Consider the following 16,164-nt stretch of genomic DNA (forward strand, 5'->3'; position numbering starts at 1 on the left):
GACTATTTGGGTGTCATCAGCGTACTGATAACCCCGCGCCCCATGCCTCCGGATGATCTCTCCAAGCGGTTTCATGTAAATGTTAAAAAGCATGGGGGACAAAATGGCTCCTTGAGGGACTCCAGATGTCAGGGCCCTCTTGTCGGAGCACACATCCCCCAGCTGCACCATCTGGAACCTCCCGGAGAGGTAGGATCGGAAACACTGGAGCGCAGTGCCCCGATTCCCAACTCTGCCAGGCGCTCCAGAAGGATACCATGGTCTATGGTATCGAAAGCCGCTGAGATGTCCAAGAGCACCAACAGGGACACGCTACCCCTGTCTATGCCCAGACGGAGATCATCGACCAGGGCGGTCTCAACCCCATAGCCCGCCCGAAAGCCGGTTTGAAATGGGTCGAGATAATCCGTTTCATCCAAGATCGATTGAAGCTGGATTGCAACTGCCCTCTCAATCACCTTACCCAAAAATGGCAATAGCGATACTGGCCGATAATTATTATGCATCAGGGGGTCGAGGGAGGGCTTTTTTAGCAATGGTTTTACAATGGCCAATTTTAAGCTAGCTGGAAATTGCCCATCCCTCAATGATGTATTAATTATACGGTGTAACATGAATGTTACTACCGGTCCCCCCAAGCCTCTAGCCATGAGGGACAGGGATCGAGGGAGCAAGTGATGCATTGTTCCTTAATGATGCATTGTTCCTTAACGACAGGAGTCTAAAGACTTCTCCACTCCAACCTTATCCCTTATACAGAGAAACCCTGTGGTAGATGATATTAAGAACACTAGCAGTTGTTAATTGTTAGTTGTCATCAAGTCAACTTAGACTGCCTTAGAGGGTGGTAGACTCTCCATCTTGGGAGATCTTTAAACAGAGGTTGAACGGACATCTTTCAGGAGTGCTATATGGCACAGGATTGGAATAAATGGCCCTTGCAGCTTATTGCAACTCTAAGATTCTACAATTCTATGACTTATGGTGACCCCATGAAAGAGATCTCCAAGTCACCCTGTCATCATCAGCTCTATTCAAGTCTTGCAAACTCAGGGCTATGGCTTCCTTGATTGAGTCTTCTACCTAGCCAAGCATTATTGTATTTTATAAATAGTCACGTCTTCTCATTGTGAGCTATATGTAATGTTATAAGTTATGACTGTTCCAGTTTAGTTATCTTGACTCCTAGGAAGTATTTAGGCTTTATTTTCTCTTAGCCTCATTTATTTGTCTTTTTGACAATCCATGGCATCCACAGCACCCCTCCAGCACCACATCTCAAGTGAGTTTATTCTCTTCTTACCAGCTTTCTCCATTTTCCAGCTTTCAAATACACACACACACACACACACACACACACCAGAAACATAGTGGCATGGACATTACTGACTTTGGTCTTCCCTACCATTGTGAGCTATATGTCATGTTATAAGTAAATCAATTAGATTCTCAGGATCTATGTGAGAGACCTGGGTGAATTCAATAGTTAAACAAAATCCATGATTGTTTGCAAGCAACACCAGTCCATGATCACCCCATGTGTTTCATGGCTCAAGATGAAATAGATGTATTTCTTTCTTTTTTTAAAATTATTAGCACATAATTTGTGAATAGATATATTTCTGAGCATTTCCACATTCTAACTTCCCTGAGTGTTCTCCTAGTTGCTAGGGAGCATTTTTAGGTTTCAGTAATTTATGGTTTCCACTCACCTATGTTCATAACCATCATATCAGCTCTACCATTTCAATCACTGAATATACAACACAAGAATCACCATAGCATTAATAATTTTTTTATTTTAAAAATGTGTAGATTTACACAAATCATCAGAATAAAAAATTGTTCCATCATCCATTTCAAATCATTAAAAAGTCTCATAGAAAATACAAAATTCTCCTCCATTACTAATAATAGAAAATAAAGAATATGGGGAAAATACTACTGCTGAATCTATCATTCCAAAGAGAATAACAACATGAAATGCACTGTCATAAAATACACTGGTGTTTTGTTTTTGTTTTGCAATTTAATTAGGAATTATTTTATCAAGCGTTTGGCACCTGCCAGGGATGTAGCCAGGATTTTAAGAAAGGGGGGGGGGGGGGTCCAGACTAAGTGCCACCATTATAATGGGGCTTGGGTGCGGCGGCGCAGCAGCACACACCATTCATTTTTCTAATGGAAGGGGGGTCCGGACCCCAAGAACCCCTCCCCCTTGGCTACGTCCCTGCACCTGCTCCAGTTGCTGCGTGAAAGACTCAAGGAAACTGGCTGTCAGTCCAGAGAACAAAATGGGGTCAGAGGCTGATCTCTGAAGAAAACAGCAGGAGAGCAGGGGGAGGAATACTATTACTACTCTCAGGGATTGGTTTCTCAGAATAAAAAGAGTTCAAGCACCATGAAAAGTTCTGTCAGACAAAAATGGTACTCCTCAGCACTGAATGGGGACGGCCTGGTGCAGGGCGCCAGAATGGGGACTTTTGGAGGATGCTTTGGTGTGCAAAAAAATCCATTTTTTTCCTGGCTGCACATGCACACGAGCATCCCCTTCCCGTGCCCATAACGGGGGGAAAAACGAGTGCCATAAACTTTCTAGGCAAACAAAGATTGGAAAGGAAAGACATCAGCAAGAAGGCAGCTGATCACCTTTCAAGCAGGCAGTTATGGCAGTTTATAAAGCAACCCTAGCTTAAAACTGCCTGCTGTAGGACTAAAGATTTTATCACATGTGGGTTTTAAACTGAAATTTTGGCAAGAGAATAGTACCTTTGGCAGTACCTATCACACAACGTTGCCTCTGATCTTAGCACTGATTCAGCTGGTCTTTGGCTGTCTTGATTAATTTGGATTGTTCTCTTAGCTGGCAGAACTGTACTACAAATATGATCTTGCCAGGCTTGCAGAGGGGGAGCCAAAGGTCAGTGACCAGGCACTAGATTCTAGAGCTTAGAGAAGTTACTGTTTTGGACTACAGTTCCCAGAACCCTTTTGACACTATGTCTTCCAAGCCATGTCAGTCAAGAATAACATACAGAACTCAGTGTACAAGAAGCCAGTGCTATTCATATTAGTGTTTTGTGAACCATTACTGGTCCCTGAGCTATCTGCTGCTGGTTCCTGGAAAGCTTACAGGAGAGAAAGAAAAAGAATGTCGCCATAAGGCACAACTATTATTACAGTGTTTATAATACAGTATTTATAACCATTGGTTCTGCCCCAACACTTGGATTATTTTAGTGCAGTGGTAGGAAATACATTTTGGCCAGTAACTCCCATCATCTCCAGCCAGTGTGGCTAATGGTATGGGATTGTGGGAACTATTGTTCAAAACACTGAGAAGGTCAAAGATTTCCTGTTCCTGCTACAGGAAGACCAATAAAGTATTAAGTATGAGACTATGAAGATACAAGAATTAACATCTCAATAGATGTGATCATCAGATGCAGGGGGCAGTTAATAGTACACCAGTAGTTTCCCCCAAATGATCCCCTTAACTTTTACCCAAGTAAATGAACAATTGTCATGCACATCTATGGGGAAAAGTAAAGCCCCACATTTTCAACATGGGAAAAATGCCTTTCTGACATTGTATACTGGGTAGTTTCCTTCTCTCTTACAGTTATCTGGGGAGATGGGAAATGCCCACTCCAGTCCCTGAAATATAAAAGCCTTCTCTTAAACTATAAAAGCCTTCTCTCCTCATATCATTTATATGGGGATTTGTCATTTTATCTAGTTTTAATAATTCCCCTATCCCCATTCTTCAGTTCCTTATCACACAACATACTGTGTAGCCAGTCCTGTTTCAGATGCATCTTGGTTATGAAGAGCTTTGTCCATCACATGGCCTTATGCTAACAATGCGGACATTCTCTCCTTGGCACTTGAGAATGCCAGCCTCACATTCAGTCATTGTCTGCTGGGCAACCCTTCCTTCCACATCAACACAAATGCTTATTCCTCCTTCGCTGCATGGTCCAGCAGTTCGGCAAGTGCACTGGTTGGTTGGATCTAAACAATGGTCAAACATTGAACAAATTTACTTAATGGAAGAACAAATTAGTCCATCAATTAATTATATAATCTAATTTAACAAGCAATTGCAGAAAAATTGCCCACAAAGCCAGCAGACATATTTAAAGGAAAGAAAGTGCTGGAGATTTTCAATGCTTCTAAGTCTTACCTACTTGTACATCTTACCTACTCCAGGTAGCACAATAGGAGAAGTAGCAAATAGGTGTTAACCAGAGGTAGAGAACCACATATAGAAGCCCTCTCCATTTTTTGTTCCCCTACCGTGTCCACTGATTAGGAAGAGTAGCAACAAAAACAAACCCATATTTTTACATGCCTTAAAATCACACTCCCCAAACCACCTGGAAGTACCATTTTCCTTTAAAACATGTCAAATACACAGCTGGTGTTATGCTTGTTTTAAGCAAAAATGTGTATTTCAGGTGTGAGCTTTCACTTACTTCTGATGCCACATTACAGCAATGCACTGTAACAGAGAGCTAGGGGTCAGGCTGGTGAGTTTTGGAAGAGTTAGACTGTATGCTGGGTCTACTGAAATTGTCCACCACTAGTGTAAATGACACAGGGGGAGAGAGCTTTTGTAGACTTCAGTCTACTTCCTCAGATGCAAAATGAATCTGAGTAAGTAGACTGAAGTCTATGAAAACTAATGCTGCCAATTTCTTTCTTTCAGTTAGTCTCAAAGGTGCAACAAGATCTCTCTACGTACTGGTTCTACAGACTAACATAGCTTTGAATGATACAAGGGAGTAAGACAGGAAGTTTCTGATATTTAAATGGTTTGCCAGTGGAAGAACTGTTTCAGCAATAGAGGTGGCAACCTTAATCTAGAAATAATGTGGTCACACCAATTCAAGCCCAAGTTTAAGCATGCAAAGCTTAAATCAGAATCAGGAGGGGTGAATCTGTCCATTTTAGTTTCTCCCAATTTAAAGGGGTTTTTAAAAAATATCAACAGCTTTCCATCACAAACATGAAGAAATTTTGAGAAATTCTTATACAAAATGAACTGGAACAAAAAAAAAAAAAAAAAAAAAAATTACCTGTTTGTAGCTGCAGCTTCAAGAGCAGCTAAACAATCCTTTGCCATGAGGAATACCACAGGCTTGTCTACATTACTCATAAACCCTGACCACCCTTCCCAGCTCACTGTCTACACTACACAGGCTCAAAATCTTGAATTGGGTATGAGCTGTTTTCAGAACACTTGGAACATATTTGAGGTTTCCGTCCCTTGTCCAGCATTAAAAAGACTTGCCTTTTGCTCCAGCTTTTTCAGAAAACCCGAAGCAAAATGCAGCAGTGATGACCAGCTCCCTTCCTATGCAGTCCCTGCCAATGTCTCTGTGAGTCTTTCTGTGGGCACGAGTCACTCTAAGTTCAGAAATGTGGCTGGGCACAGGGGCCATGTGGGAAGGCAGCCACCCAGCGTTCACTGAAAACCTAGAGCAGATAAAGGAGAGGAATTCAAGGCTGGTTTAATCCAGGGTGAGTCCAGAGTATTCTGGAAAATGTAGATGAGCCCCACATACTTCTCACTCACATGTACAAGTGCACAAGTCACATCCATCCCATGTCCAACTTGGCACAAGCAATTTTTTAAGTCCCCAACTCCCCTAGGCCTTGGCTCTAAAAACCCTCAAGAGCTAAAAACACTGAAAAAATGGCAGGCTCTACAGAGCTGTTGATAATGGCTCTCCAGGCAACAGGGAGTCTCCTAGAGTGGGGATGAGGAGTAACAAACTTATTGCTCCTGATACTCCACCGCCTAAGGCAACTGCCTCACCCAGCCTCAGGGAAGAGCTGGTCATGTGCAGCACCCAGAATTATAATCTCTTGACAAGCATGCTATTGGTGCTGGAGTAAAGAAAGTCTCTCACCATTACAAGTCTCCCACAAATGACACGAACCACAAGATCTCTCCATTGCAACAGGAGTTTTGCAGTTTTCCTTACTGACCAAAGCATACTGTCTGCCCGTGCACTCGAGAGCATGTAGCTTACAGATTGTTAGTAATGTGGTTCTCTTGGTTTTTTGGTCTGTAGCACAGACATCCAGGGAAGAGCTAAAAGAAAAGCAGAAAATTTTATTGTTCACATGAGCCTTAATCCTCTTTTTACACTGTAACATGTACAGGGTAAGTCTGCGACCTGCCCTGCCAACTTGAGAAGGATTCTCCATTGGACCTCAAATTTAATGTGTGAACTGAGTATAAATGTTTATTAGTGCATATAGGAGTTTATTGTACAAGGAAAGAAAATGGAGGTTCATCCAGATTGTAGCACCTTTCTCTGTGCCTTACTGCATGACACTGTAGTTTTTCTGTTCTCTTCCCATGGCAGATGGTTGTAAAGTGAGTCTTTTGTCAAACAGATTTTTCCAGCAAGAAAAAGGAAAAGGCTTGCTTTTACAACCATCTCTTTCATGGGAAGAGAACTGAAGCACTATGATATCATGCAGTAAGGCATGTAGAAAGTGCTACTATCTGGCTGAACTTCTATTTTCTTTCCACTTGCAATGAGTTTCATGGTCTTCCAGTCTTCACAATCTTCCCATATTAAAAAACAAAACAAAAAGAACATGGGAAATGGGGAGCAAACAAATGATGAGAAGCTGTATTTCACATGTTTCAAACAACACTCTTATCCTAAGATTCCTCCCCATATCCTGAAGACTGGAAAAGAGATGCCACACCCTCAGATTTGGGAACCCTAGTTCTTAGAACATAATTACATCTTTCTCTAACCCACTGTCACCAGAATATATATTTGTCTCTTTTTCTCTCTGTTTTACAGATCAGCCAGAACCAAAGCTTTCTTTTCCATTTCTATTCAGTTATCTACATTCCATCTCTGCTATCACCAAATTACAACTCTGTCAAATCAGGCAAAATGACCAAATAATTTACAGTGATGCTTAGGCCAGGGAGACTAAACAACTGACATTTTATTGTAATCAAAACTCAAAGATTATTTCTCCAAAGGTCTATAATCTGTCATAGTCTGATACCCTAGAAAGTGAATTTTTCAACCTATTCCAACTCACCCGCACTCATATGGCATCTTACAGACACATCTTGTCTCCTGTACTTTCTCCCATGGTTGACATTCAGTCACTGCTGGTTGAACAGTCACACTGGGAGCTGAGTGAAAGGAGAAAATTCAGGCAAAAACACAAGTTATCACATTCGTTAATGAATATTCACATTGGCAACAGTGGAGAAATGCACTGTACCATTCTGACAAAACTTGGAAAAGTTATTTTTTTAGGACACACCTCCTATAACCCTACAGTCATCATGGCCAGGGTTTTACCAAAGTTCAGGTTATAGTTTAAGTTACAGAGCTGGTGTTAAAATCATATCTACAGGTGATACTGAATGCTGCAATCACTTCTGTCAGTTCTCTTTAATTATAGATGGGGGACAGATATTCTGGCATAACATTACACAGGGAAGGTTAGTATTTCTCAACCTTGTTATGATCATACACAGGGTGCTAGCATTCGCCATTAAGTGATAGACTGGTTTTTAAAAGAAATCATACAAAACCCAAGTAGGCAAGCAAAAATATATTTTCCTCAGAACTCTCACAATGAAAAATACTTAATTACTATAAACCCCAAACTCCTTTGATGATTAGCCCTTTAAAAGCCTTTTTAATTAACAGCTCAGCCTAAACTGTCCCATTTGAGCTATAAAGGTCATTGTCTCTCATTAATGTTAAGCCTCTCTTTTTGCAGATACTTGGGACACACAATTGTCTTTTCTCTCTCATTTACAATAAAGCAGAGATTTATTGATTCCTCTCACTTTACCATACCTCCAAAAGGGCAGTTATGTTTACTTTAGAATCTCTCAAAGACAATTAATCCAATGCATCTATTTTTAATAAGGTGAACTTTAAGATGCATAGTTCTTTTGTACATCTTATTTTATGTATTTCTATCTGTGTGTGTTTAAGCATTCTCTTTTTATTGCTTTGGTCCACTGATGTTTTTCTCTCTTGGCATACTAGCAAAAAGGCCAGCAAGTAGAAGGGACACTTTTACACTACACATTATGGCATTTTGATTTCATTTTAACTTTCATCGCTGCATCCTATGGAATCTGGGGATTTGTAGTTTGGCAAGATACTAGAACTGTGTGGCTGAGAATTCTAAACACTCATCCCTAAACTGCAAGTCCCAGGATTCCATTGACTGGAACCACTGTAGTTAAAGTGGATTCATAGAATCATAGAATCATAGAATCGTAGAGTTGGAAGAGACCACAAGGGCCATCCAGTCCAACCCCCTGCCATGCAGGAAATCCCAATCAAAGCATCCCCGACAGATGGCCATCCAGCCTCTGCTTGAAGACCTCCAAGGAAGGAGACTCCACAACACTCCGAGGGAGTGTGTTCCACTGTCAAACCGCCCTTACTGTCAGGAAGTTCCTCCTAATGTTGAGGTGGAATCTCTTTTCCTGCAGTTTGCATCCATTCACAGTGTGATATGAAATAGTCAATTTAAACAGAATTTGATCATCTAGTAATTGAGTGATGAGGTTGGGAGGGAGGTTGGATACCAAATTGTAAGCATCTGTCTTCCCTTTCCAAGTACATTTTTGAATTTGAAATCTTCTAAATTTCATCACTCAGACCTAAATGGATCCCTAACTGGCTGCAATCCTTGTTTAGCAGAGTTTACAGTAGTAGGTCTGCTTGCAGGCCTTCACTCAGCTGAGCCATGTATGACCACCCTGACTTACTGTGAAGCCCTCCTGGTGCCACAATTTCTGGAGAGCTCCTTATCATTTGTCTCTCACTATACACCACTTACCAGTGCAAGGAGAGATGAAATAGTAAGGAGAACTCCAGGTAATACCACAACCAGGAATAATTATCTAGATGTTTTATTACAGCGCTGTGTAAATTTACAGCGCTTCATAAATAAAGGTTAATAATAATAATAAGATGCTGTAGCATATGGAAGCTACACAAGCCAAGAAAGTTGGAAACCATGGAAAATGTAGCTTCCATACCTCCCTACACTCTTTGATAAACCAAGGAGTCTGAACCCCAAAGATCTCTGATTGCAAGACAGGGAGATAAATTAAAGCTACTACATGTCTTCTAAAAAGTAAATATTAGGAGACAAAAGTTCTTGCATACATTTAAAAAAAGAAGTATTTGCTCTCCTTCAAAGGGACACCTTTATCTAAACTTGTTTGGGACGAGTGAAGTTTTCAGTGATACAAGATGTTCTTATACAAACTGTGAACATGTTCATTTGAATGGCAGTCTGCCTTGGAGATTTTCCAAAAGCTACATTCAGGTTCTTCAAAGAAAGAATGGGATGTAAGTGTAACATTTTTTTCCCAATTTGTGCATACAGGAGTGCCATCTCATCTGTATCCTCGTGGGACCTACCTCTTCTCCTGCAGTGGATTTCATTGATATTGGGAGACCATTTCAGACTAGGTTCACACAAAAGGAAAGCTGCCCCTTCCAGCTGCATATCACCTGGGCATGAGAGTTTTACTTTCTCTCCAATTTCATACAATGGTTTCACTGGGTGTCCACTCAGTCCTTCTTCCAACTCAGGTAAGACACAGGCTGTTTCTAAGAAATGAATATGGAAAGTAAACACAGATCTTTTCTGTTTTATAGAATTTGCTCTTTTCTATCTATCATCTCTGTAGGTTTAAGCATCGCTTGGGAAACTTCTCTTTTTAACAACAACAACAACAACAACTTCTCCCAAGTTGGCTGGAACATTCTAGTAGCTATAATTCAAAAAAGTAATTTCCCAAAGTTATGGGTTTACATTTTCTAAGACCATTGTCTTCACCCTTTTCAGACTTAGGACTTGTCTTTATGGGACCCTTATTTACTTCTTCATACAGCACATCATGCCTAGGTCCAGCAGTGGGGAATAGATCCTCTCCCCATCCCAACTGCTACTGCTGTGACCTCAGCACCCAGCCAAAGGGGGCCCCAAACGGCGGTGCGCCCAGATGGTACCTGTGGCACGCAGTAGGACTCTAGAGTGTCCAAACACTCCGCTCTACCGAGCCCTACTTTCTTCCCCAGGGCCCCTAAAGGTCTAGCTACGGGCCTGAGACAGCATCTGTAAGCACGAAGGCAGGGAACAATCAAATTAACTATTGCAAAAAATAATGGTTTGAATGGTGGGCTACAACTCAAGATCAGGGTTCAGTTCCCTGCTTGAGCATAAAAAACAAAACAAATCCCTCCTCTGAAGCAACCTACCAAGAAAACCCTATGATAGGTTCACCTTATGGTTACGATAAGTCTAAAATGACTTAGAGGCACCCAATACACATGCACACACACGCACACACGCATGCTGCTCATGCACACTGATGGCACTATATAAATAAATGTTGATGATGCATTCCATAAAATATAATGATGGCCATCAAGACAGATGCTCTTAAAAGAGAATTCTATATATCCTCCAGGATTAAAAAGTATCTCTGTGACAGCTTGTAGAAGTTACATTTTTAGACTATAGGTCCTATGATTCTATGAATCCCAAAGCCAGTAAAGGAGAAAACCTTCCTGGTCATGTCACAAATTCCTGACATCCACTCAGCAGTTGTTTGAAGTGGGGCATTTACTGTGGTGGCACCTTTTGGCCACGATTCTATATGGCTCAACATAGCTTAGTAAATCTGCATCTGGCTATGGAGACAAAGCCAGGCATTTTTGTGAATCTGTGTGCTCCCCATGAGGCACAGAATAACTATAGGAAGTGCTACAAAGGCTGATCAGTAAGTCCAGAGTGCGGCTTTGGCCACTGCATGGGGAGGAAGGAAATATGAACCTATACAGCATCCAAAGAAGGACATATGCACATATATGGAAAACTTTAACTTCAGGCTCTGAAGTCCTTATCTTTAAGACAACTTTAGAGAGCCAAAACACTCCCAGCCTCTCTGCCACCATCCTGGAAAACTTAATACATGGATATCATGGATATATGTACAATTTCAGATGTCAGTCATTATGTAACATTTGACATGCTTTAACTAATTGTAATAAAATTTATTCAGTCTTTGACCAGTATAAAAACAAAACCACACAAACAGCATACCAGTATCACAGTAACAGGTTAAAATATAAACTAATAGTAGACTATACATGTACAATATCCAAACAGAACTTTCTACACGGTAATAAAATGGCCATTTGTCAGTTGAGGGCGCAGTTTACAGACAATGGCCTGTTACAGACTGCCAAAATAAAGCTGCTTCGGGTCTCTTTGGAATTATGCTATTTAAATGATGCATGGGTCCTAAGAGTCCGGAGGTCGCGCCAAAGCCACACTCCATTCCTAAGCACTGGAGTCCAGCTTTGGTGCAGCTTCTGGATTCTTCGGATGCATGTATCATTTAAACAGCATACCTCCAAAGAGACCCGAAGCAGATTTATTTTGGCAGTCTGTAACAGGCCAATGTAACAAAATTTAGCCACCTTATGGGATACTGTAGAATCATTGTTATCCACTAGGAGGCATACATAGAAGGAGTCAGTTTTACCTGGGAATTTATTCAGTAGTGGGCTAATCAGTTGGTGACGAATGTCTCTATAGAATTGACAATAAAGGAGAACATGCTCATTGGTTTCAACAGCGCCTGAGCCACATGGAAAAACGAAGTTCAAAAGATATTTTTTAAAATCTACCTTCCAACATGGCCGTGGGCAACACGTTGAAGCGTGCCAGAGTTAAAGCCCTTCTAAACTTCAGGAGGGTAACATGAAACAGATATGGAGCTGGGGAGGGGACCAAAACTTGAACACTGAACATGGCATATTGTGGGAGGGAAGCGAAGTCCATGTATCTTTCTAGACATGCTTTAACTATATTAGTTTTTCATACATATTAAAATATACTTGTTTCTACAAGACTTCCCTGATCAGTCCAACCCAACAACTATTTCTTAGACTGCCTACAGACTGTACATTAATGTTTGTACAATATACAGTTGGCCTTCCCCTTATGCGGGGGATCCATTCCTGATCCCCCATGTAAGAGGAAATCTGTGTACGCTTGCACCCCATTGGAAACAATGGACCACATGCTTACAGCTTAGGGCAGCACATGCACCGTGGGCATGTGAACCATTTTATCATCAGGTGGAAGCCGCATAAAGTGCACCCGCATATGGTGCGGGCGCACTGTATATACAAATGTACAGTGCTTTGAAATGTCTGGATATAAGTGGTATATAAATATTTGAAAATAATCAACTTAATATCATTTATAAATAAGGCATTTTTGGTGCTTTCCATGCATACCAGTTGTTAGGGCACACTTTTGTCCTGGGGGTGCAGTGGTTAAATGCAGATACTGTAGCAACTCACTCACAAACCACAAGGTTGTGAGTTCAATCCCAGCCTGGGGCTCAGGGTCAACTCAGCCTTGCATCCTTCTGAGGTTGCTAAAATGAGTACCTAGCTTGTTGGGGGCAATTAGCTTACAGTTGTAAACCGCTTAGAGACTGCTTAGACGGTATGAAGCAGTATATAAATGAAGCTGCTATTACTATTTCCTGCTTCTGAACTTCCCATAGGCATCAGCCTTGCCCCTGTGGGAAACAGGCCATTAGATTAGACAGGAATTTGGTCTGCCACAGCAGGACTTTCTTTGTCTTCTGATACGTACTCTGGCATCTCATCTGACCAGTTCTCCACTTCAGTCCTTCAACACATGTAGCAATTGGGTCCCCCACAAGAGCATATCCATTATTGCAAGTATAGCTGATGCTTTTCCCCACAGGATATGATGAATCAGCATCCTGCAAAGAAGCACATTTTGGAAACACTGCTGAGAGCCACAGTTAATAACAGGCTGCCTGATTCCCATCCCAATGTAGGGAATGGAGCCCTCTCTGAAAGATATGAGATTTTTGGAAGGAGTGACCTGCCTCCAGCAGTATCCCTTCCTCAGAGGGTGTCCCAGTCAGAACTGACACAAAAGTTATGCTACTTAATAATAACCAGTAGGATTTTTAGTTTGTTATGACAATCGCAAGGTCAGCAGGTCAGCAGTTCAAGACCCAAGCACTGCATGATGGAATGAGCTCCTGTCACTAGTCCCAGCTTCTACCAACCTAGCAGTTCAAAAATATGTAAAAGTGCAAGTAAATAGGTCCCACTTTGGTGGGAAGGTAACAGTATTCCATGCAGTCATGCTGGCCACATGTTCTATGATTCTATGATCACTGAGTCATCTTTGACAAGTTTGCTCCCTTGGCTTAGTAACAGAGATTATCACCACCACCCCTTCAGTCAGACATGACTAGACAAACCTGTCAAAGGCAGAAACTTTTTTATGGCACCAGAGTTCTCTGACAGAGAAGGCAAAATATCTCAGAAAAATACAAATACCAGAATTCCATAGCATTGAGCCATGTCAGTTAAAGTGCAGATTAGACCTCAGAAATAGGTTGCACTTCATTTAGCAGATGTTGCTCCACAGTAAGTACAAAAAATGCCATTTAAATTATGCCACTGTATCTGCACATAGAAAATGAGTCAAAATTCTCTTATGCTTGGCTTACTTGAATGTATCCATTTTCCAAGGGCAGGGGTGATGGGCAAGATTCTGTGCCAAATGCAGACATGTCAAAGCAGTGAGGCTCTATTGTTCTGAAAAGCAAAGAAGTGAAAACTATAATGTTTTTCCAGCATTGAAGAGTGTTGTTGACTTTCATTTCAAAATATAAGCAGGTCTGTCCTGTTTCACAAACAGGTCTGTCCTGCAAGGCCATTAACAGCTGATCTGTTGCTTCAATGTCAGGAGAATGGTGAATCAGATCTTAATTGTAGTCCAAATGTTAAAGGTGCTAGCCAAAATGCTGAACCTTTTTTTCAACTAGGTACAGCACCTTGGATATTGCCTTTAAAGTTCAGACTAAATTCCAGAGTGGATTCATCACCCCCGCCCCCCACTGACATGGAAATCAATGAGATCAAACTTACCATCAACTTGAAGGGAGGAGAAAATCTGGCTACAGAAAGAGAAACTGTGTCATGCTCGCTACCTTTGTATCCCCAGCCTGTTGTTCCGGTCTAGATAAAATATTCCACATGTTTGAACTTCACCTAAAAATGTCACTTGTTTTAAGGCCTTTTTTTCCCCAATCACAAAGGCTCACTTGCCTAAAGGACAATTTCAATATATGTGTGTTTCAACTGATGTTAAATAATGTGTATTTCTTCATTATTGTTTTTCCCTGCCTTGATCTATGGGAGAGGCAGGTAAGAAATTTGTTGTAGTTGTTAGGCATGGCAACAGGAATTAATGGTATACCCTCAAACTATCCTGAATAGGTAGGGGTAGTCCTAATTTATCCTATGTTTTCCTATTTTTTCAGCTGCTTTTAAAATGTCCCAGGTTCTCTCTTTCTCCCACTGTCTTTAGCTTACTCCAATTGCTGCAAACTGAATTCAAAGTCAAAAAGTAATGTGTACTCAATTAACACAACAAGACAGTGAGGAGACGAGAGGCAGGATCTTGCCCATCCCACTCAGGTCAGGCAAAAGCAAACAGCTGCAGCCTCTCCAAGCTTACGTCATCTTCCTCAAACACTTTTGTCATCTTGATCACATTCTGATGTTGACTGGTCACATGTGTCATGGTTTTTGTCTGTGAAATGTTGGAGGGCATTCAGTTGTCAGGGATGATGGGAGTTGTAGCTCTTCACCTCAGGCTCAAACTCACCACCTTGTTACGCACCGGCGCTGACCAGTTTTGGCCAGTGGTTAAAGCTTTGCTCTAAAGCAGCAGAGTTACAGAGAATAGGCTGAAGACCCTGACAAACTCTCCAAGCCTTCTCACTCTTGCTTCCGCAGAAGTCTTCCCACTTCTTCAGGATCCAGCTGGCTCTTGTATCTTCACCCAAGACACCAGACAACTCAGTAGTCTTATATAAAAGATCTACTTTATTCTACTATATACAGCTCCAAAACTATCCAACACTACTCCACTACTACTACCCACAAAATACATTGGGATTCATAGCCATTATTATAGTCATTGCAAAATACCACCCACTGTTGTCTGTTTCCACCCAGTGGGCGTGTACATCCACTCTCATTGGCTCTCTTGGTTCAACCCACAATTAATGATTTCATCATCTCAGCCTTGACCACTTAACAATTCTCAGGTGTGTTCAATTATCCACTTTGCATTTCTGTCCTTGGCATTTAGGACTTGTTAATTACATTACCTTTTACACCTGTGTGGCTTCTAATTGCTTCTGCTGAGTCACCCTGACTCTCACATACATGTTTTATTTCTTTCACTGTATATCCCATGTTGCATTTTCCTTAACATCAGTGGCCTGAATTGGCCAATCATGCCCACTAAATTCTTCTGTTGGTTGCCCCACAAAAAAATTGGAGAATATTGGGATGGCTCTCCATGTTCTTGGCAAGTAATGTGGCTCCCTAATCCCTGGAAGCTGTTTACTACCAAACTAGTGGTGCTAGAGTGGTAATCCTACCGAAAATGTTGCAAGTCATCATCCTCACACTGTTGGTTTTCAACTGTTTCTCCAATGCAGGAATGTCCACCACCACTAGGGTATGGGTTATTACAGCTTCGGGTTCTTGATTTCCTTCCTGCTGTACAAGGACTCCAAGAGGACCAGCAGCTCCAGCCACCATTGATGACACCTGGATAATGTCAGTAACAATCATACAAGAGAGAATTATACAACATTAAGAGTTGCTCTGTGGACATTTTAACTGTATCCTGTTTTTTTTTACATGCTTGTAAGCCATCTTGGCATTTTTTCAGTTGGTCCTCGGTATCCACCAGGGTTTGGTTCTAAGACAGCCCGTGGATACCAAAATCCATGGATCCTCAATGGCATAGCTGCCATACAATGGCAAAGCTGGCAAAATCAAGATTAGCTTTTGGGATCCTTTTTTTTTCTTCAAGCCGTGGATGGTTGAATCTGTGGATACAAAATCTGTGGCCATGGAGAGCCTGTGTTAGGAGAAAAGCAGAATATAAACATAAATAAAATAAAATAGTGCATAGAGAGGAGTGGGTCCACCAACAGGGAGCTGGTTGAGAGAGCAGATTCTGAATGTCATGAAAGGGCAG

At 41.4% G+C, this 16,164-nt stretch overlaps 1 protein-coding gene across 3 annotated transcripts in view; it reads right to left on the bottom strand.

Annotated features, from left to right (window-relative positions):
* Positions 1 to 1,779: 1,779 nt before the first annotated feature.
* Positions 1,780 to 16,164, bottom strand: part of C7 (complement C7) — a 39,780-nt gene continuing 25,395 nt past the window's right edge. For all 3 annotated transcript variants that reach the window (XM_089496194.1, XM_089496189.1, XM_089496178.1), the window contains 7 exons: positions 15,557 to 15,728; positions 13,610 to 13,697; positions 12,712 to 12,844; positions 9,450 to 9,641; positions 7,084 to 7,180; positions 5,919 to 6,103; positions 1,780 to 4,014 (listed from right to left, as the gene is read on the bottom strand). In XM_089496194.1, the coding sequence (XP_089352320.1) occupies positions 3,824 to 4,014; positions 5,919 to 6,103; positions 7,084 to 7,180; positions 9,450 to 9,641; positions 12,712 to 12,844; positions 13,610 to 13,697; positions 15,557 to 15,728 (1,058 nt within the window). In that variant the 3' untranslated portion in view covers positions 1,780 to 3,823. The remainder of the gene's footprint in view (positions 4,015 to 5,918; positions 6,104 to 7,083; positions 7,181 to 9,449; positions 9,642 to 12,711; positions 12,845 to 13,609; positions 13,698 to 15,556; positions 15,729 to 16,164) is intronic.

Source organism: Sceloporus occidentalis, unplaced genomic scaffold, assembly GCF_023333645.1.
Source record: "Sceloporus occidentalis isolate IW3139 unplaced genomic scaffold, rSceOcc1.0.p SCAF_1, whole genome shotgun sequence".
NCBI lineage: Eukaryota > Metazoa > Chordata > Lepidosauria > Squamata > Phrynosomatidae > Sceloporus > Sceloporus occidentalis.